Source organism: Electrona antarctica, assembly GCF_951216825.1.
Source record: "Electrona antarctica genome assembly, contig: scaffold_312, whole genome shotgun sequence".
NCBI lineage: Eukaryota > Metazoa > Chordata > Actinopteri > Myctophiformes > Myctophidae > Electrona > Electrona antarctica.
Genome location: NW_027638438.1, coordinates 100,440 through 123,531, shown reverse-complemented (window position 1 = coordinate 123,531; position 23,092 = coordinate 100,440). Strand labels below are relative to the sequence as shown.

Sequence of the window (23,092 nt, the reverse complement as noted above, 5' to 3'; positions counted from 1 at the left end):
TTACGCGTCCTCTGCTGTTAGCATCACGATTCAAATTACGATTTAATAGCGATTTTAAAAAAATGGTCATCATTACATTTGAACCTTTGCGTCAGACTGCAAGGTCGTCAAGGCAAGGGCAAGTGGTACGGCGAGTGCTACAGTATACCATCCATCCATCTTCAACCGCTTATCCGTAGTCGGGTCGTGGGGGCAACAGCTCCACCAGAGTGCCCCAGACTTCCCTCTCCAGAGCAACATTAGTGACTTCCTCCTGGGGGATCCCGAGACGTTCCAAGGCCAGTGAGTCTATGTATTTCCTCCAACTGCGCCTTGGTCTGCCCCGGGGGGTCTCCTCCCAGTAGGGTTGCCAACCGTCCCGTAAAATACGGGATTGTACCTTATTTGGCAACTAAAAGACCTGTCCCGTAATGAACCGATACGGGACGCACTTAATCCCGTATTTTGGATATCTACTGGATCTCTTGTCCACTAGTGACTAGTCTCCTTCCTAACATTTTAGTCTAGTTTTTATTTGTTGTCGAAATTGTCAATAATATTTAGTCATCATAACCTAGTTTTCATTTAGTTTCCATTTAGTTTTCCTCTGTGGAAAAAAAGGTTGTCGACGAACATTTTTCGTCATAGTTTTTCAGTCGACGAAATCATCACTGGTGTAAACCATACAATTGTGACCAGATTTGACTGAGAGCCTGCCATCGCGCAAACTCCAGCTTTTCACCAGAGGAAAAACGAGTTCATAGCACAGGCAGACTCTTCACATACTAGAGCATGTCTGAAATAAGTGTCGGAGCTGAAATAAATGCTTAAACATGTAGCTAGGTGTAATGTTAGAGACCACAGAAGACATGTAAATATGAAAGAAATACTTAAACATGTAGCTAGGTGTAATGTTAGAGACCACAGAAGACATGTAAATATGAAATAAATACTTAAACATGTAGCTAGGTGTAATGTTAGAGACCACAGAAGACATGTAAATATGAAATAAATACTTAAACATGTAGCTAGGTGTAATGTTAGAGACCACAGAAGACATGTAAATATGAAATAAATACTTAAACATGTAGCTAGGTGTAATGTTAGAGACCACAGAAGACTGTTTTCTCAACTCGCTGTTTCTCTGCAAGACATTACTCTATAAGCCATATCTCCAAAACTGGTGGGTCAAACTGAACAACCAATATGTCAATTTGAAGCTATGATTCCCTGCTTTCACATGACATGACACAAAATTCACATTTAGTCACGTATCTCTTCCTCCTGTGCTTGTTCTTCCAGGTGCAGGACTGCCATGTTCTGAAGTGTCTGTCTTGTTCTTCCAGGTGCAGGACTGCCATGTTCTGAAGTGTCTGTCTTGTTCTTCCAGGTGCAGGACTGCCATGTTCTGAAGTGGCTGTCTTGTTCTTCCAGGTGCAGGACTGCCATGTGCTGAAGTGTTTGTCTTGTTCTTCCAGGTGCAGGACTGCCATGTTCTAAAGTGTTTGTCTTGTTCTTCCAGGTGCAGGACTGCCATGTTCTGAAGTGTCTGCCTTGTTTTTCCAGGTGCAGGACTGCCATGTTCTGAAGTGTCTGTCTTGTTCTTCCAGGTGCAGGACTGCCATGTTCTAAAGTGTTTGTCTTGTTCTTCCAGGTGCAGGACTGCCATGTTCTAAAGTGTTTGTCTTGTTCTTCCAGGTGCAGGACTGCCATGTGCTGAAGTGTCTGTCTTGTTCTTCCAGGTGCAGGACTGCCATGTTCTGAAGTGTCTGTCTTGTTCTTCCAGGTGCAGGACTGCCATGTGCTGAAGTGTTTGTCTTGTTCTTCCAGGTGCAGGACCGCCATGTTCTGAAGTGTCTGTCTTGTTCTTCCAGGTGCAGGACTGCCATGTTCTGAAGTGTCTGTCTTGTTCTTCCAGGTGCAGGACTGCCATGTTCTGAAGTGTCTGTCTTGTTCTTCCAGGTGCAGGACTGCCATGTGCTGAAGTGTCTGTCCAAAGAGGAGTTTGACGGCAACACCAGTGCCTTGCTGGTGGGAGCAAAAAACGTATCGCCTTTCCAAGTAAGAACCAGTGTTGTTTTTGGCAGCAAATTTTGATTTTAGTTTTAGTCATAGTCTCTTGAATAGTTTTCATTTAGTTTTAGTCATATTTTAGTCACCTTGAATGTTTTAGTGTACCTTTTAGTCAACTAAATGTCATAAGATTTTAGTCTACAGTTGATTTTTTTTAAACGTTGGCTCTGAAAGAATATATATTCAAACATTTGCTCCACATTCCACAAAAATAGCAGACCTACAAGCTTGTAGCACTCGGTGCCACTCTATGAGCTTGTAGATCTGCTGTTTTTCAATAGCTAAAGTATAACATAATGCTTAAAACACCAAAAGGGGTTCCCGCCCAGAATGGGTTAAAGCAGTGGTTCTCAAACTAGAAGGTTTTTACGGCTAGTGAGTTTCAGCCATTTTCAGAGTTTCCCTCCAACTCCCTCAAGGACCCCTAGGGGTCCCCAGACCCCACTCCCTCAAGGACCCCTAGGGGTCCCTCAAGGACCCCTAGGGGTCCCCAGACCCCACTCCCTCAAGGACCCCTAGGGGTCCCCAGACCCCACTCCCTCAAGGACCCCTAGTGGTCCCCAGACCCCACTCCCTCAAGGACCCCTAGGGGTCCCCAGACCCCACTTCCTCAAGGACCCCTCCTAGGGGTCCCCAGACCCCACTCCCTCAAGGACCCCTAGGGGTCCCTCAAGGACCCCCCCTAGGGGTCCCCAGACCCCACTTCCTCAAGGACCCCTAGGGGTCCCCAGACCCCACTCCCTCAAGGACCCCTAGGGGTCCCCAGACCCCACTTCCTCAAGGACCCCTCCTAGGGGTCCCCAGACCCCACTCCCTCAAGGACCCCTAGGGGTCCCTCAAGGACCCCCCCTAGGGGTCCCCAGACCCCACTTCCTCAAGGACCCCTAGGGGTCCCCAGACCCCACTCCCTCAAGGACCCCTAGGGGTCCCCAGACCCCACTTCCTCAAGGACCCCTATGGGTCCCTCAAGGACCCCTAGGGGTCCCCAGACCCCACTTCCTCAAGGACCCCTAGGGGTCCCCAGACCCCACTCCCTCAAGGACCCCTAGGGGTCCCCAGACCCCACTCCCTCAAGGACCCCCCCTAGGGGTCCCCAGACCCCACTCCCTCAAGGACCCCTAGGGGTCCCCAGACCCCACTTCCTCAAGGACCCCTCCTAGGGGTCCCCAGACCCCACTCCCTCAAGGACCCCTAGGGGTCCCTCAAGGACCCCCCCTAGGGGTCCCCAGACCCCACTCCCTCAAGGACCCCTAGGGGTCCCCAGACCCCACTCCCTCAAGGACCCCTAGGGGTCCCCAGACCCCACTTCCTCAAGGACCCCTAGGGGTCCCTCAAGGACCCCTAGGGGTCCCCAGACCCCACTTCCTCAAGGACCCCTAGGGGTCCCCAGACCCCACTTCCTCAAGGACCCCTAGGGGTCCCTCAAGGACCCCTAGGGGTCTGGGGACCCCTAGGGGTCCCCAGACCCCACTCCCTCAAGGACCCCTAGGGGTCCCCAGACCCCACTCCCTCAAGGACCCCTAGTGGTCCCCAGACCCCACTCCCTCAAGGACCCCTAGGGGTCCCCAGACCCCACTTCCTCAAGGACCCCTCCTAGGGGTCCCCAGACCCCACTCCCTCAAGGACCCCTAGGGGTCCCTCAAGGACCCCCCCTAGGGGTCCCCAGACCCCACTTCCTCAAGGACCCCTAGGGGTCCCCAGACCCCACTCCCTCAAGGACCCCTAGGGGTCCCCAGACCCCACTTCCTCAAGGACCCCACTTCCTCAAGGACCCCTAGGGGTCCCCAGACCCCACTTCCTCAAGGACCCCTAGGGGTCCCTCAAGGACCCCTAGGGGTCTGGGGACCCCTAGGGGTCCCCAGACCCCACTCCCTCAAGGACCCCTAGGGGTCCCCAGACCCCACTCCCTCAAGGACCCGGACCCCTAGGGGTCCCCAGACCCCACTTCCTCAAGGACCCCTAGGGGTCCCCAGACCCCACTTGATTCCCTCAAGGACCCCTAGGGGTCCCCAGACCCCACTCCCTCAAGGACCCCTAGGGGTCCCCAGACCCCACTCCCTCAAGGACCCGGACCCCTAGGGGTCCCCAGACCCCACTTCCTCAAGGACCCCTAGGGGTCCCTCAAGGACCCCTAGGGGTCCCCAGACCCCACTTGATTCCCTCAAGGACCCCTAGGGGTCCCCAGACCCCACTCCCTCAAGGACCCCTAGGGGTCCCCAGACCCCACTCCCTCAAGGACCCCTAGGGGTCCCCAGACCCCTCTAACTCCCTCAAGGACCCCTAGGGGTCCCCAGACCCCACTTCCTCAAGGACCCCTAGGGGTCCCTCAAGGACCCCTAGGGGTCCCCAGACCCCACTTCCTCAAGGACCCCTAGGGGTCCCCAGACCCCACTTCCTCAAGGACCCCTAGGGGTCCCTCAAGGACCCCTAGGGGTCCCTCAAGGACCCCCTAGGGTACCTAGGGTACCACTTTGGGAACCACTGACTTAGAGGATCACTTCACGGCTCAATAATCGTTTTATCTTCATTTTATCTTGTTTTCATAAATTGTCAGAAGCCAAAGTTGTAATTAAAAATTAAAATTAAATGAAATTAATTGAGCAGCCCCTAATTAGCACCTCCTCGTCTCATCTCTGTTTAATGCATTAGCCCATTCTGGGCGGGAACCCCTTTTGGTGTTTTAAAGCATTATGTTATACTTTAGCTATTGAAAAATCGTGAAAATGTAGCGCAAATCTTTGAATATATATTCTTTCAGAGCGAACGTTTCAACTCAAATTGTTGCTTCTGGGGGGGGGGGGGTCCCTGGAACAACATATTTTCAAATTGGGGTCGGCGGCCAATTACACCCTGGGGGTCCTTGACATGAAATATTGAACACCACTGACATAGAAACAAAAAATATTTCAGAAAACTGACAAAAAAATAATAATAATTAAATTTCGACGTCGGGCATAAATGGGTTAACAGAGATTCCCCCCCCCCCCCCCCCCCGCTCTACATTTGACCTCATTTAGTATTCCATATCCTATGAATTTCGGTATGCAGATTTTTGCACGCGTTTGATCATCCAGAAGTTGGCTTTTCCAAGACTAGGAGCTCCATTTTCGTCACCGCTAAACCCCTTATCCCTAAACCCCTTATCCCTAAACCCCTTATCCCTAAACCCCTTATCCCTAAACTTCTAAACCCCTTATCCCTAAACTTCTCTCTCTCTAAACCCCTTATCCCGAAACCATGCAAGGCACCAACCTGCACATCGGGAGCAATTAGGTGTTCAGAGTCTTGCTCAAGGACACTTCGACACCGACTCTGGGGGAGCCCACAGGGTTCGAACTGGCAACCTTACGGTTACCATCCAGCCACTCTACCCCTGAGCCACCGCCACTCATTATTGAGTCATGACATCAATATCGGTGAAAATAATCGGGATTAGGCCTATCACTAACAGGGTGACTTTCAGAGCTGCCAGAGGGGGAGCGAGAGAGAGAGACACACACACACACACACACACACACACACACGCGCACACACACATGAGAGAGAGTAACATACCCACACATGAGTGAGAGAGAGAGCTGAAAGAGAGTTTACAGGAGGGAATGAGATGAGTGAAAGGAAATGTCAAGAGCGCCTGTGTGTGTGTGTGTGTGTGCATGTGCGGCCGTGCATGCTCACAGTCGTAGCAGGTCCACACAGTACATTTTTAAATGCCAGAGTCCCAACTGCTGCTCACTGTACTGATGTATTCTCTCTCTCTCTCTCCCCCCCATCCCCCCCCCCCCCCCCCCACACACACACACACACAGAGGACGGAGGAGGGTATGGAGATGTTCAGGATGGCGGGAGTTCCTCCGAAACAGAAAGTCTCTGCGTTTAAAGTGTCTGAAGACGCCGTCATCAAACCAGGTTCACCAGCTCAGCTTCACTCCATGCACGCTCCAGTGTTGCTTTTGGCAGGAAAAAAAATGATTTTAGTTTTAGTCATAAGTGACTGAAATGTGACTATTCAAGAGACTTATGACTAAAGTCACCTGGAATGTTTTAGTGTTAGTCTAGTTTTAGTCGACTAAATATCATAAGATTTTAGTCGACTAAACCTACAGTTGATTTAGTCGACTAAGATGTATTTTGGCGGGCCTTGATGCCGTCGTAATGCTAGTTTTTACACTTGCCGAAAATAGCTGATCTGCTATTTTCAGCATGCTACCAAGTGTAAAATGACTTATACTGGATCTCTTGTCCACTAGTACCTTCCTAATGTTTTAGTCTAGTTTTTATTTGTTGACAATTGTCAGTATATTTAGTCTTAGTTTTAGTCATCATCATAGCTTAGTTTTTATTTAGTTTCCATTTAGTTTTCATCAGTGGACAAAGGTCCAACAACACCCTGTCAGGAGCGACTTGGACACTCGGGCATGAAGGAAGCAGTAGTTCAAGTCCGTTGCTCTCCCCATGTCCCCCATATATGGGGACTAGGTTGGCGGAGGGTGTGTAGAGCCCTGGATCACATTAGATAATTGACACAGGGGTGAAAAATGGGTTACACAATCGTGGGATAAAAAATATTTATTAAAGAGAAATGCCTTTTTGTTATATACTTGACGACAGACATTGTGTGGTTTCACCACTTTCATCTTGAGATCCCTATTATTGTAATTAATCGAAACAAAAGATTGCGGTCTAGAGTCGGTCTCCTATGCGATCTCATTTCTAAATTTGTGCAAGAGCAGCATTGGTTGGCTAGTTTTAGTTATGTTTTTGCTACAAGAGAGAGACCCCATCTTGGGGCGGGAACCCCTTTTGGTGATTTAATCATCATGTTATACCTTAGCTATTGAAAAATAGCAGATCTACAAGCTCGTAGCGCGGCACTCGTGCCGCGCTACGAGCTTGTATGTCTGCTATTTTTGAAAAATCGTGAAAATGTAGTGCAAATCTTTGAATATATATTCTTTCGGAGTGAACGATTTAAACTCAAATATTAGCTTCTGGGGTGTCCCTGGAACAACATATTTTCAGATGGGGGTCCCTGGAACAACATATTTTCAGATGGGGGTCCGCAGCCAAATACAGAAAAATGAGTTAAGTAAAAGTATCAATACTGCAATTATGTAATAATAATAATAATAATAATAATAAAACTTTATTTGTATAGCACCTTTCATGACATGAAATGCAGCTCAAAGTGCTTTACAGAGCAATGAAGAGAGAATTTTTTTTAAGAAAAGCAAGGCATAAACATTAAAAAACAAGAGCAGTAATGCAATACAGTGAGGACATGAATAACAAAAGAAATTAAAAAAACAAATCAATTAAAAGCAAGGGTGTAGAAGTGGGTCTTGAGCTGTGCTTTAAAAATGTCTACAGAGGCTGCCTGTCGAAGGTACAGTGGGAGTTTGTTCCACGCCGTCGGCCCGTAGAAGCAAAAAGCTGCTTCCCCGTATTTTTTAGTTGCCATTTTTTTAGGCAAAGCGAGCAGGCCAGCAGTGGAAGACCTTAGGGGGCGGTTTGGGACATATTTAGGCAGGCAGTCATGTAGGTAGGAAGGTGCGAAGTAAAATAATTGTAGAAATACTCTGTTACGTAAGTACAAGTTCGGAATCCAAAATTTACTAGAGTAAAAGTACAAAAGTATCGGCATTAAAATGTGAACTAACGTAATGTAACTAAAGTTTTCAAACAAATGTAGTGTAGTAAAAGTACAATAATCATCTCTGAGATGTACTGGACTACGTGCGTTCCTCTTCTCACCCGGATTTGAACCCGGTTTCCTGCGTAAGTGCTGACATTCTTTTTTTTTTTTTTTACCATTGAGCTAATAGAGCCTGCCTGGTTGCCCGCTAGGGGATCAATTGAGTCTTGACCATCGGGTCAAAAATGTAATGTATTCATTACAAAAAAGTAACACGGTCAGGGCTTGACGCTTAGCATTTTTCCAAGTAGCACGTGTGCTACTAAGTTGAAAAATCTAGTAGCACACAAATGATTTTAGGAGCACGATGAAAAGTTAGCAAATAATGTGTTTTTGAGGCGCTAGCCCCTCCTATACAGCTTTATTCCCCACACGTCTCAATATCTGCCATTGACAATGAACAGAGAAATTAGGTCAAAATTCAGCTAAATATGACATAAATTAAACAATCAAAACATTAAACGCCATTGACATTGAAAGGAAAATTTACGTCATATGTAAACTAGCAAATCAGCTAACCAATCACAGGCAACAGGCATTCTGATTGGCCAGTATGAGATGATTCATGATGATGTATGATGATAAGAGTGCCCCTCACTTCACACAGGTGTGATTTTTGAGTGGTGCAAACCACTCCAACAACTGGCTTTGTACCCGTGTTTGTTCGTACCAAAGAAAACGAGCATGGTTGCTTTGGTTAGCAACCAAAAAAACAAGCATGGTTGCTATGGTTAGTATGTGACGTCACTGACATCACAGATATCACGTCAGAGTGAATCAATCTTTCCTGGTTCTAATGTACAGTAACTATAACAATAAATGTGTAGTTGCACCACTCAGTTCACACGGGTGTGATTTTTCTTTAATAAAGTGATATGAGGCAGGGGCGGGCAATATGGTAAAATATTATATCACAATATCTTTTCAGAAATGATCACAATATTGATATTCATCTGGATTTTTTGTTGTTTTTATATAATCTATAGCCTAATCAATTTGTTTTTATGCTGATAGACTATTAGTTTTTTATGCAGATGGATGGATGGATAGATAGATAGATAATCATCAATTAATTTCATGTTGCTCATGGACAGACAGACATTCCGTTTGTATCCTGCTGTTCTATCATGCGAGTGTGATATTCAGTGCAGAGGCTCGATGGTGAATTAGTATTGTAACATTCTCCTTGGCTTTGACTGCTTCGGTTCAGACAAAACATCGTACATATACACCTCGGCCGCAGGCCACTGACTAATAGTAATACAATTATGTATCCAGCGGCAGCCAGGTGACAGGTCGGTCATTCGTATTGCGCTGCGCAGCCTGCGCACACACTTTTGTAAGCGAGGTGCTAAGCAAGGGTTGTTTTGGTTATCAATCAATCCGTCCACTCCATGTGCGTGCGCACGTGCACTCTTTGCGTGCACGGCTGCACGCTGTTTCACCCACGTTTGGTAAAAGTTATATCGAGTGATGTTTGAACATTCCAAACTTTCCAAATAAGTTTAGTATTCAACGTGTCGGGGTCCAAGCAACTCCTTCTATGCTATCATGCTATCCTGCTGCGTTCGCTCCGCTGCTGACGGAAGAGAACTGAGCAGCCAGCAACACAGGGTGGGAGCAAAGGGGACGGATCTTCAAATGAACGCTGCATTGAGCCTCGACACGTTGTTAGCTTGTAGATCTGCTCTTTTTGGCGAACGACACCGCCGTACTAAGAAATATAAATTTAGGTATAGAACCGCGACTATAGAATGTGCACTTGCCTTGTCTTTATCACGATTGAATGGTCGCACCGGTGCTACAAATTTAATTTTACAACTCGCACGGTGCTATTTTTAGTAGCATATGCGAGTACCTAGTCGCACTGTCGAGCCCTGAACACGGTGCCTAGACTTTAATCACATCGCCATCAATGTCTAGTTTTTCTAACCTGAAGTGATTAACCTTGTTCATTATCCCCTTCCCAGGCACTCCTCTCTACGCAGCACATTTCCGTCCGGGGCAGTACGTCGACATCACTGCCAAAACGTAAGCTCCTCTCCTCTCCTCTCCTCTCCTCTCCCCTCCCCTCCCCTCCTCTCCTCTCCTCTCCTCTCCTCTCCTCTCCTCTCCTCTCCTCTCCTCTTCTTTGTGCCACTGCCAAAACGTAAGCTCCTCTCCTCTCCTCTCCTCTCCTCTCCTCTCCTCTCCTCTCCTCTCCTCTCCTCTCCTCTCCTCTGGTATCGTAGGAGAGATAACATGATGTTGGTACCGTTAGGAGAGATAACATGATGTTGGTACCGTAGGAGAGATAACATGATGTTGGTACCGTAGGAGAGATAACATGATGTTGGTATCGTAGGAGAGATAACATGATGTTGGTATCGTAGGAGAGATAACATGATGTTGGTATCGTAGGAGAGATAACATGATGTTGGTATCGTAGGAGAGATAACATGATGTTGGTATCGTAGGAGAGATAACATGATGTTGGTATCGTAGGAGAGATAACATGATGTTGGTATCGTAGGAGAGATAACATGATGTTGGTACTTTAGGAGAGATAACATGATGTTGGTACCATTAGGAGAGATAACATGATGTTGGTATCGTAGGAGAGATAACATGATGTTGGTACCGTAGGAGAGATAACATGATGTTGGTACCGTAGGAGAGATAACATGATGTTGGTACCATTAGGAGAGATAACATGATGTTGGTACCATTAGGAGAGATAACATGATGTTGGTATCGTAGGAGAGATAACATGATGTTGGTACCTTAGGAGAGATAACATGATGTTGGTACCTTAGGAGAGATAACATGATGTTGGTACCGTAGGAGAGATAACATGATGTTGGTACCTTAGGAGAGATAACATGATGTTGGTATCGTAGGAGAGATAACATGATGTTGGTACCGTAGGAGAGATAACATGATGTTGGTACCACTAGGAGAGATAACATGATGTTGGTACCGTAGGAGAGATAACATGATGTTGGTACCTTAGGAGAGATAACATGATGTTGGTACCTTAGGAGAGATAACATGATGTTGGTACCTTAGGAGAGATAACATGATGTTGGTACCTTAGGAGAGATAACATGATGTTGGTACCGTAGGAGAGATAACATGATGTTGGTACCTTAGGAGAGATAACATGATGTTGGTACCTTAGGAGAGATAACATGATGTTGGTAGCGTAGGAGAGATAACATGATGTTGGTAGCGTAGGAGAGATAACATGATGTTGGTATCGTAGGAGAGATAACATGATGTTGGTATCGTAGGAGAGATAACATGATGTTGGTACCTTAGGAGAGATAACATGATGTTGGTATCGTAGGAGAGATAACATGATGTTGGTACCTTAGGAGAGATAACATGATGTTGGTATCGTAGGAGAGATAACATGATGTTGGTATCCTAGGAGAGATAACATGATGTTGGTATCGTAGGAGAGATAACATGATGTTGGTATCGTAGGAGACATAACATGATGTCGGTACCTTAGGAGAGATAACATGATGTTGGTATCGTAGGAGAGATAACATGATGTTGGTACCTTAGGAGAGATAACATGATGTTGGTATCGTAGGAGAGATAACATGATGTTGGTACCTTAGGAGAGATAACATGATGTCGGTACCTTAGGAGAGATAACATGATGTCGGTATCGTAGGAGAGATAACATGATGTTGGTACCTTAGGAGAGATAACATGATGTTGGTATCGTAGGAGAGATAACATGATGTTGGTACCTTAGGAGAGATAACATGATGTTGGTACCATTAGGAGAGATAACATGATGTTGGTATCGTAGGAGAGATAACATGATGTTGGTACCGTAGGATAGATAACATGATGTTGGTACCGTAGGATAGATAACATGATGTTGGTACCGTAGGATAGATAACATGATGTTGGTACCGTAGGAGAGATAACATGATGTTGGTATCGTAGGAGAGATAACATGATGTTGGTACCGTAGGAGAGATAACATGATGTTGGTACCGTAGGAGAGATAACATGATGTTGGTACCGTAGGATAGATAACATGATGTTGGTACCGTAGGAGAGATAACATGATGTTGGTATCGTAGGAGAGATAACATGATGTTGGTATCGTAGGAGAGATAACATGATGTTGGTATCGTAGGAGAGATAACATGATGTTGGTATCGTAGGAGAGATAACATGATGTTGGTACCGTAGGAGAGATAACATGATGTTGGTACCACTAGGAGAGATAACATGATGTTGGTACCTTAGGAGAGATAACATGATGTTGGTACCTTAGGAGAGATAACATGATGTTGGTACCATTAGGAGAGATAACATGATGTTCGTATCGTAGGAGAGATAACATGATGTTGGTACCATTAGGAGAGATAACATGTTGTTGGTACCTTAGGAGAGATAACATGATGTTGGTATCGTAGGAGAGATAACATGATGTTGGTACCGTAGGAGAGATAACATGATGTTGGTACCATTAGGAGAGATAACATGATGTTGGTACCGTAGGAGAGATAACATGATGTTGGTACCTTAGGAGAGATAACATGATGTTGGTACCATTAGGAGAGATAACATGATGTTGGTACCGTAGGAGAGATAACATGATGTTGGTACCTTAGGAGAGATAACATGATGTTGGTACCTTAGGAGAGATAACATGATGTTGGTATCGTAGGAGAGATAACATGATGTTGGTACCTTAGGAGAGATAACATGATGTTGGTACCTTAGGAGAGATAACATGATGTTGGTACCTTAGGAGAGATAACATGATGTTGGTACCCTAGGAGAGATAACATGATGTTGGTACCATTAGGAGAGATAACATGATGTTGGTACCTTAGGAGAGATAACATGATGTTGGTACCCTTAGGAGAGATAACATGATGTTGGTACCATTAGGAGAGATAACATGATGTTGGTACCTTAGGAGAGATAACATGATGTTGGTATCGTAGGAGAGATAACATGATGTTGGTACCATTAGGAGAGATAACATGATGTTGGTATCGTAGGAGAGATAACATGATGTTGGTACCGTAGGAGAGATAACATGATGTTGGTATCGTAGGAGAGATAACATGATGTTGGTATCCTAGGAGAGATAACATGATGTTGGTATCGTAGGAGAGATAACATGATGTTGGTATCCTAGGAGAGATAACATGATGTTGGTATCCTAGGAGAGATAACATGATGTTGGTATCCTAGGAGAGATAACATGATGTTGGTATCCTAGGAGAGATAACATGATGTTGGTATCCTAGGAGAGATAACATGATGTTGGTATCGTAGGAGAGATAACATGATGTTGGTATCCTAGGAGAGATAACATGATGTTGGTATCGTAGGAGAGATAACATGATGTCGGTACCGTAGGAGAGATAACATGATGTCGGTACCGTAGGAGAGATAACATGATGTCGGTACCGTAGGAGAGATAACATGATGTTGGTATCCTAGGAGAGATAACATGATGTTGGTATCCTAGGAGAGATAACATGATGTTGGTATCGTAGGAGAGATAACATGATGTTGGTATCGTAGGAGAGATAACATGATGTTGGTACCGTAGGAGAGATAACATGATGTTGGTATCGTAGGAGAGATAACATGATGTTGGTATCCTAGGAGAGATAACATGATGTTGGTATCCTAGGAGAGATAACATGATGTTGGTATCGTAGGAGAGATAACATGATGTTGGTATCCTAGGAGAGATAACATGATGTTGGTATCCTAGGAGAGATAACATGATGTTGGTATCGTAGGAGAGATAACATGATGTTGGTATCGTAGGAGAGATAACATGATGTTGGTATCGTAGGAGAGATAACATGATGTTGGTATCGTAGGAGAGATAACATGATGTTGGTATCGTAGGAGAGATAACATGATGTTGGTACCTTGGAGAGATAACATGATGTTGGTACCTTAGGAGAGATAACATGATGTTGGTACCTTAGGAGAGATAACATGATGTTGGTACCTTAGGAGAGATAACATGATGTTGGTACCTTGGAGAGATAACATGATGTTGGTACCTTAGGAGAGATAACATGATGTTGGTACCGTAGGAGAGATAACATGATGTTGGTACCTTGGAGAGATAACATGATGTCGGTACCGTAGGAGAGATAACATGATGTTGGTATCCTAGGAGAGATAACATGATGTTGGTACCTTGGAGAGATAACATGATGTCGGTACCGTAGGAGAGATAACATGATGTTGGTACCTTGGAGAGATAACATGATGTCGGTACCGTAGGAGAGATAACATGATGTTGGTACCGTAGGAGAGATAACATGATGTTGGTATCCTAGGAGAGATAACATGATGTTGGTACCGTAGGAGAGATAACATGATGTTGGTACCTTGGAGAGATAACATGATGTCGGTACCGTAGGAGAGATAACATGATGTTGGTACCGTAGGAGAGATAACATGATGTTGGTATCCTAGGAGAGATAACATGATGTTGGTACCGTAGGAGAGATAACATGATGTTGGTACCTTGGAGAGATAACATGATGTCGGTACCTTAGGAGAGATAACATGATGTTGGTATCCTAGGAGAGATAACATGATGTTGGTACCGTAGGAGAGATAACATGATGTTGGTACCTTAGGAGAGATAACATGATGTTGGTACCTTAGGAGAGATAACATGATGTTGGTACCTTAGGAGAGATAACATGATGTTGGTACCTTAGGAGAGATAACATGATGTTGGTACCATTAGGAGAGATAACATGATGTTGGTACCTTAGGAGAGATAACATGATGTTGGTACCACTAGGAGAGATAACATGATGTTGGTACCACTAGGAGAGATAACATGATGTTGGTACCGTAGGAGAGATAACATGATGTTGGTACCACTAGGAGAGATAACATGATGTTGGTACCACTAGGAGAGATAACATGATGTTGGTACCACTAGGAGAGATAACATGATGTTGGTACCTTAGGAGAGATAACATGATGTTGGTATCGTAGGAGAGATAACATGATGTTGGTATCGTAGGAGAGATAACATGATGTTGGTACCACTAGGAGAGATAACATGATGTTGGTACCACTAGGAGAGATAACATGATGTTGGTACCACTAGGAGAGATAACATGATGTTGGTACCTTAGGAGAGATAACATGATGTTGGTATCGTAGGAGAGATAACATGATGTTGGTATCGTAGGAGAGATAACAACAGGCAAAATAACAATCCTTCTACGTTCTCTAATATTACACGTAGGATCGGTAAGGGCTTCCAGGGCGTAATGAAGCGCTATGGGTTCAAAGGTCAACCGGCGACCCACGGTCAAACCAAGACGCATCGCAGACCTGGAGCCTCGGGACCCGGAGGGGTGAGTAACAACACGCACACACACACGCACACGCACACACACACACGAGACCCGGAGGGGTGAGCGATACAGTAGCGAACTGTGAATGTGGATAAAGTGCAGGGTTTTTTTTTTTTTACACCTTGACGGCTTTAGATTAACACTGTGATTGCCCGGGGTTATTTAATCCATTAAATCAGAGGTTATTTAATCCATTAAATCAGAGGTTATTTAATCCATTAAATCAGAGGTTATTTAATCCATTAAATCAGAGGTTATTTAATCCATTAAATCAGAGGTTATTTAATCCATTAAATCAGAGGTTATTTAATCCATTAAATCAGAGGTTATTTAATCCATTAAATCAGAGGTTATTTAATCCATTAAATCAGAGGTTATTTAATCCATTAAATCAGAGGTTATTTAATCCATTAAATCAGAGGTTATTTAATCCATTAAATCAGAGCGCCCATCGATTTATAGCAGCGGAGCACTTTTACCGACGGACCGGATGTTATCCCGGATGTGGCTGTAGCAGCTAAATGTAGCCAAAACACTCTAGAGGTCGATCGACAACAACGGGAGGTATGATTTAATCTAACGCGTGGGCCGTCCTAACACAGGATCTTTTCTTAGAATTGGACGGGATGATTTAGATCAAGAGTTATTAACGTTTTAAGATTTTCGGTCTCGTCGGCAAAACGAGACCGAAATGGTGTCCCACTATTACGCAACATCGAGTGTTGCGCAAACAGGCGCTCCCAGGCTGTGGAGCGATGCGATCGGCTTTGATATCAATAACCTCCGTCTTATTGATAAAACTTCGTCCTGGGTGTTACTAATAGAAAGGACGGTGAACCTGGTCATGGGCGATCGGGGTGTTCCTAATAGAAAGTACGGTGAACTTGGTCCTTGGCGACCGGGGTGTTCCTAATAAAGGATGGTGAACTTGGTCCTTGGCGACCGGGGTGTTCCTAATAAAGGATGGTGAACTTGGTCCTGGGCGATCGGGGTGTTACTAATAAAGGATGGTGAACTTGGTCCTGGGCGACCGGGGTGTTCCTAATAAAGGATGGTGAACTTGGTCCTGGGCGATCGGGGTGTTCCTAATAAAGGACGGTGAACTTGGTCCTGGGCGATCGGGGTGTTCCTAATAAAGGACGGTGAACTTGGTCATGGACGATCGGGGTGTTCCTAATAAAGGACGGTGAACTTGGTCCTGGGCGATCGGGGTGTTACTAATAAAGGATGGTGAACTTGGTCATGGGCGATCGGGGTGTTCCTAATAAAGGACGGTGAACTTGGTCATGGGCGATCGGGGTGTTACTAATAAAGGATGGTGAACTTGGTCATGGGCGACCGGGGTGTTCCTAATAAAGGATGGTGAACTTGGTCCTGGGCGATCGGGGTGTTCCTAATAAAGGATGGTGAACTTGGTCCTGGGCGATCGGGGTGTTCCTAATAAAGGACGGTGAACTTGGTCCTGGGCGATCGGGGTGTTCCTAATAAAGGATGGTGAACTTGGTCCTGGGCGATCGGGGTGTTCCTAATAAAGGATGGTGAACTTGGTCCTGGGCGACCGGGTTGTTCCTAATAAAGGACGGTGAACTTGGTCCTGGGCGATCGGGGTGTTCCTAATAAAGGATGGTGAACTTGGTCCTGGGCGATCGGGGTGTTACTAATAAAGGATGGTGAACTTGGTCCTGGGCGACCGGGGTGTTCCTAATAAAGGATGGTGAACTTGGTCCAGGGCGATCGGGGTGTTACTAATAAAGGATGGTGAACTTGGTCCTGGGCGATCGGGGTGTTACTAATAAAGGATGGTGAACTTGGTCCTGGGCGACCGGGTTGTTCCTAATAAAGGACGGTGAACTTGGTCCTGGGCGACCGGGGTGTTCCTAATAAAGGATGGTGAACTTGGTCCTGGGCGATCGGGGTGTTACTCATAAAGGACGGTGAACTTGGTCCTGGGCGACCGGGGTGTTCCTAATAAAGGACGGTGAACTTGGTCCTGGGCGACCGGGGTGTTACTCATAAAGGACGGTGAACTTGGTCCTGGGCGATCGGGGTGTTCCTAATAAAGGACGGTGAACTTGGTCCTGGGCGATCGGGGTGTTCCTAATAAAGGACGGTGAACTTGGTCCTGGGCGATCGGGGTGTTCCTAATAAAGGACGGTGAACTTGGTCCTGGGCGATCGGGGTGTTCCTAATAAAGGATGGTGAACTTGGTCCTGGGCGATCGGGGTGTTCCTAATAAAGGATGGTGAACTTGGTCCTGGGCGACCGGGGTGTTCCTAATAAAGGATGGTGAACTTGGTCCTGGGCGATCGGGGTGTTCCTAATAAAGGATGGTGAACTTGGTCCTGGGCGATCGGGGTGTTCCTAATAAAGGACGGTGAACTTGGTCCTGGGCGATCGGGGTGTTCCTAATAAAGGACGGTGAACTTGGTCCTGGGCGATCGGGGTGTTCCTAATAAAGGATGGTGAACTTGGTCCTGGGCGATCGGGGTGTTACTAATAAAGGATGGTGAACTTGGTCATGGGCGATCGGGGTGTTACTAATAAAGGATGGTGAACTTGGTCCTGGGCGATCGGGGTGTTACTAATAAAGGACGGTGAACTTGGTCCTGGGCGATCGGGGTGTTCCTAATAAAGGATGGTGAACTTGGTCATGGGCGATCGGGGTGTTACTAATAAAGGATGGTGAACTTGGTCATGGGCGATCGGGGTGTTACTAATAAAGGATGGTGAACTTGGTCATGGGCGATCGGGGTGTTCCTAATAAAGGATGGTGAACTTGGTCATGGGCGATCGGGGTGTTCCTAATAAAGGATGGTGAACTTGGTCATGGGCGATCGGGGTGTTACTAATAAAGGACGGTGAACTTGGTCATGGGCGATCGGGGTGTTACTAATAAAGGATGGTGAACTTGGTCATGGGCGATCGGGGTGTTACTAATAAAGGATGGTGAACTTGGTCATGGGCGATCGGGGTGTTACTAATAAAGGATGGTGAACTTGGTCATGGGCGATCGGGGTGTTACTAATAAAGGATGGTGAACTTGGTCATGGGCGATCGGGGTGTTCCTAATAAAGGATGGTGAACTTGGTCATGGGCGATCGGGGTGTTACTAATAAAGGATGGTGAACTTGGTCATGGGCGATCGGGGTGTTACTAATAAAGGATGGTGAACTTGGTCATGGGCGATCGGGGTGTTCCTAATAAAGGATGGTGAACTTGGTCATGGGCGATCGGGGTGTTCCTAATAAAGGATGGTGAACTTGGTCCTGGGCGACCGGGTTGTTACTAATAAAGGACGGTGAACTTGGTCCTGGGCGACCGGGGTGTTCCTAATAAAGGATGGTGAACTTGGTCCTGGGCGATCGGGGTGTTACTAATAAAGGATGGTGAACTTGGTCCTGGGCGACCGGGGTGTTCCTAATAAAGGATGGTGAACTTGGTCCTGGGCGATCGGGGTGTTCCTAATAAAGGACGGTGAACTTGGTCATGGGCGATCGGGGTGTTACTAATAAAGGACGGTGAACTTGGTCCTGGGCGATCGGGGTGTTCCTAATAAAGGACGGTGAACTTGGTCCTGGGCGACCGGGGTGTTCCTAATAAAGGATGGTGAACTTGGTCCTGGGCGACCGGGGTGTTCCTAATAAAGGATGGTGAACTTGGTCCTGGGCGATCGGGGTGTTCCTAATAAAGGACGGTGAACTTGGTCATGGGCGATCGGGGTGTTACTAATAAAGGACGGTGAACTTGGTCCTGGGCGATCGGGGTGTTCCTAATAAAGGACGGTGAACTTGGTCATGGGCGATCGGGGTGTTCCTAATAAAGGATCAGAGTAAAAGCGGACAAGTTTTCCCTGCACCCCAGAGCTCCTATTGTGAAGGAATCCCGGGAATGATGAGTGTTAAATAGCGTGGAAAGCGTGTTATGCAGCAAAACTGTTGAAGGGAAACATGTATTATTATGGATGGATGTAAAGTGGGTTTATGTCTTGATCAGCAGTTGTGTCTCGCACCTCGCGATAATACAACATGGTAACATTCATATCACTTGACAGGATAAAATACAAGACAATGGATCCTTTCTCTCTCTCTCTCTCTCATACATAAAGGATGCTTTCCACCTCACCAATATCGGGCGGTGGAAAGCTTCTGTTTCCGTGAAAATCTGCTGTTGAACGTGCGGTCGGTACTCCGTCGTGTCGGGACGCGACCGTCGGATTGCAGCGGGGCCTGTTGTTGAAAAAGAGCCACACAGTGTTGATTTTCGTCGACTAAAACTGACAAAGAAATAAGTTTGTCGACTACCTTTTTTTCCACTGAGGAAAACTACATGGAAAATAAATGAAAACTAAGCTACGACGACTAAAACTAAGACTATTGGCAATTTTGTCAACGGGGACTAGTGTACATGAGATCCAGTTTAAGTAAAAGACAAGTCATTTTATGCTTGGTTGCATGCTGAAAATAGCACATCTACAAGCTCACAACACGTCGCAGCGCGACGTGTTGTGAGCTTGTAGATCTGCTATTTTCAGCAAAGGGTAAAATCAGTCATTGCGACGGCGTCAATGCACGCCGACTAACTTAGTCGACTAAATCAACTGTGGATTTAGTTGACTAATATCTTATGATATTTATTCGACTAAAAATGATACGTAGCTTGCGGAGTTAGTTCAGTCAGATATACTCGAAGGGTTTCATGCTGTGCTCAAGGGCGCATGCGTATACTCAAGGGGTTAATATGCTGCATTACTATGTGGGTGTATTCAGTGCAAGACCCACATGTCATTCGCTGACGTGGCAGTCAGCTGACTGAATTGGGCGGGCTATTTAAGCTCACTAGACTGCATGCATCTTCCTGCCTTCCTTCTGCTTATGGTTCCTGGTTGTTATGTGATGTTTGCTCCCACCACCACCCCAGCACCACCGGTGGGCTCTGTTATTTATGCTCCCCATGGGGGGGTTGTTATTGTATATCTACGCAATAACAACCGCCGGGGGCGACTGTGGCTCAAGAGGTAGAGCAGGTCGTCCAATAATCCATGGGTCGGCGGTTTGAATCCCGGCTCCTCCTGTCTCTCCTGTCCATGTCGAAGTGTCCTTGGGCAAGACACTGAACCCCAAATTGCTCCCGGTGTGCTGGTTGGTACCTTGCATGGCTTCCGCCGCAATCGGTGTATGAATGTGTGTGTGAATGGGTGAATGTAATGCACAATATATGTAAAGCGCCTTGGATAGAGGCGCTATATAAATGCACCATTTACCATTTCTATCTCCCTGCTCTTAATGTTTAATATTGTGAAAATATTATTGTGAAAAAAATGTAGCCGAGTCGAACGCCAAGATAAAATATTATATCCACACTTTTATTCTCATTCTATAAATACATATTGGTTAAATCTATTCGTGAGTTATCTGACTGAAATAGACTAACGCTAAAACATTCCAGGTGACTAAAATTGTGACTCCAACTAAAATCAACATTTTGCTGTCAAAATCAGCACTGGAGCCAGAGGCTATTTTTTTTTATAGCCGTCTGTCTGTCGCTGGCGGCTCTCGGGTGCATTCAGCTGTCTGTCTGTCTGTCTGTCTGTCTGTCTGTCTGTCTGTCTGTCTGTCTGTCTGTCTGTCTGTCTGTCTGTCAGTCTGTCTGTCGCTGGTGGCTCTCAGGTGCATTCAGCTGTCTGTCTGTCTGTCTGTCTGTCAGTCTGTCTGTCTGTCTCTCAGTCTGTCTGTCGCTGGCGGCTCTCAGGTGCATTCAGCTGTCTGTCTGTCAGTCTGTCTGTCTGTCTGTCTGTCTGTCTGTCTGTCTGTCTGTCTGTCTGTCTGTCTGTCTGTCTGTCTGTCAGTCTGTCTGTCTGTCGCTGGCGGCTCTCAGGTGCATTCAGCTGTCTGTCTGTCTGTCTGTCTGTCTGTCTGTCTGTCTGTCGCTGGCGGCTCTCAGGTGCATTCAGCAAGGGTTTGTTTCCCCCACACCTTCCAACCCTCTGATCTCCAGGCTTCATTGGACCGCCAGCCTCAGCCTGTCGTAATAATGCAACGCGACACACAGTGCACTGCTCCGCCGGGAGCGCTTTTATGTGGATGTGTTTTGGGTGTCGGTCACATTTCCAACCGTAATGTGATGTGAGTGCTCACCTTGCGTGACTCCTCTTAAAGACACACCATCAAAAGCGTGACTCCTCTTCAAGACACACCATCAAAAGCGTGACTCCTCTTAAAGACACACCATCAAAAGCGTGACTCCTCTTCAAGACACACCATCAAAAGCGTGACTCCTCTTCAAGACACACCATCAAAAGCGTGACTCCTCTTAAAGACACACCATCAAAAGCGTGACTCCTCTTCAAGACACACCATCAAAAGCGTGACTCCTCTTCAAGACACACCATCAAAAGCGTGACTCCTCTTAAAGACACACCATCAAAAGCGTGACTCCTCTTAAAGACACACCATCAAAAGTCTCTGTATTTTACAGTTATGTGTTGGAAGGAAGCTTTCATGATGTAACCCCTTTTGGTGTTTTAAACATTATGTTATAATTTAGCTATTGAAAAATAGCAGACCTACAAGCTTGTAGGTCTGCTATTTTTGAAAAATCATGAAAATATTTAGAGGATTTAGAATTTTTTTTTTAATTTCGAGGTCAGGCCTCAATGGGCCAAAACACCAAAAAGGGGTTCCTGTCCTGAATGGGGTCAGAGAGAGCCAGAGCAGCAAAGGAACGAGAGGTCGTGGTGAATCAATACAGATGAAGGACAGATTTGCAACAATCTTTACACAACTTACATTTCAGACTAAATGAATAATGATGATCTTTATTGTCCCGAAGGATATGCCTCTTCACCGGTACTGTTCAAAGTAACGCCCACGTGAAAAACAACACGGAGCACATAACACCAAAGACCAAATCACACCCGTGTGAACTGAGTGGTGCAAGGTCTTATTACATTACATTACATTACATTACATTACAGTCATTTAGCAGACGCTTTTATCCAAAGCGACTTACAATAAGTGTATTCAACATAGGTAGGGAACAAAAACTACTAATCACCAGAAGTCTTTAGTGCATTTTCTGCAAAAACAAGCAACCAAGAGTATACCTAGCGCTAAGGTAAAAGTGCAATATATCAGCTACCTATTTCCTTAACCAGATGAGACAAAATAGCTAAATCAAATGAGCATGAGCTAAAACAATTAAGTGTATCGACTAAACAAGATCCAATAAACAATACAACAATAGAAAACAAGCGTTCGTACAACTAGTTAACAACAAGTAGGTCAGGCAGAGAGGAAGGGTAGTGTTTCCTGAAGAGGTGGGTTTTCAACCTGCGGCGAAATATGGGCAGTGACTCTGCTGTCCTAACATCAGTGGGGAGTTCATTCCACCACTGTGGGGCCAGAACAGAAAAGAGTCGTGACCGTGTGGATCGGCCAGAAGGACCCTTGAGTGACGAGGCAATCAGTCGCCCCGAGGTGGCAGACCGAAGTGGTCGGGCAGGGGTGTAGGCATCGACCATAGCCCGGAGGTAGGAAGGAGCTGTTCCTTTCACTGCCCTATAGGCTAACACCAGGGTTTTGAACTGGATGCGGGCCGCTACGGGGAGCCAGTGTAGAGAACGGAGAAGGATGGTTGTGCCTGATCAGCTGTGGTCTGACGTAATGTCAGTGACCATGGTAACCATGCTCACCTGTGCACGGACACGTACACACGTACACAAACATACAGACACAGCTGGTTATCGGAGTGGTTTGCACAAAGCAGGGGTTCTCAACGTTTTTGGCCGGGGACCCCCGGAAGTGGTTTGGCAATGTCTCGGGACCCCCGCCCCGCCCCCTCCCGCCCCCCCCAATATAAATTGACTGCTACAATAACCTTAATAATAGAGACAATACACCATGAATAAATACTGAAACCAGATATAATCATTAGGGAAGGTGTATGCATGTACTATGTGTACTATATGTAAACT

General features: G+C 46.0%; 1 protein-coding gene across 3 annotated transcripts in view; it reads left to right on the top strand.

The window, feature by feature from the left end:
• Window positions 1–23,092, top strand: part of mrpl3 (mitochondrial ribosomal protein L3) — an 86,139-nt gene that overhangs the window by 10,312 nt on the left and 52,735 nt on the right. For 2 of the 3 annotated variants that reach the window (XM_079530980.1, XM_079530979.1), the window contains exons 4-7: window positions 1,942–2,040; window positions 5,862–5,961; window positions 9,718–9,778; window positions 15,009–15,120. The exons of the other annotated variant lie outside the window; for it this stretch is intronic. In XM_079530980.1, the coding sequence (XP_079387106.1) occupies window positions 1,942–2,040; window positions 5,862–5,961; window positions 9,718–9,778; window positions 15,009–15,120 (372 nt within the window). The remainder of the gene's footprint in view (window positions 1–1,941; window positions 2,041–5,861; window positions 5,962–9,717; window positions 9,779–15,008; window positions 15,121–23,092) is intronic. 3 annotated transcript variants of the gene reach the window in all.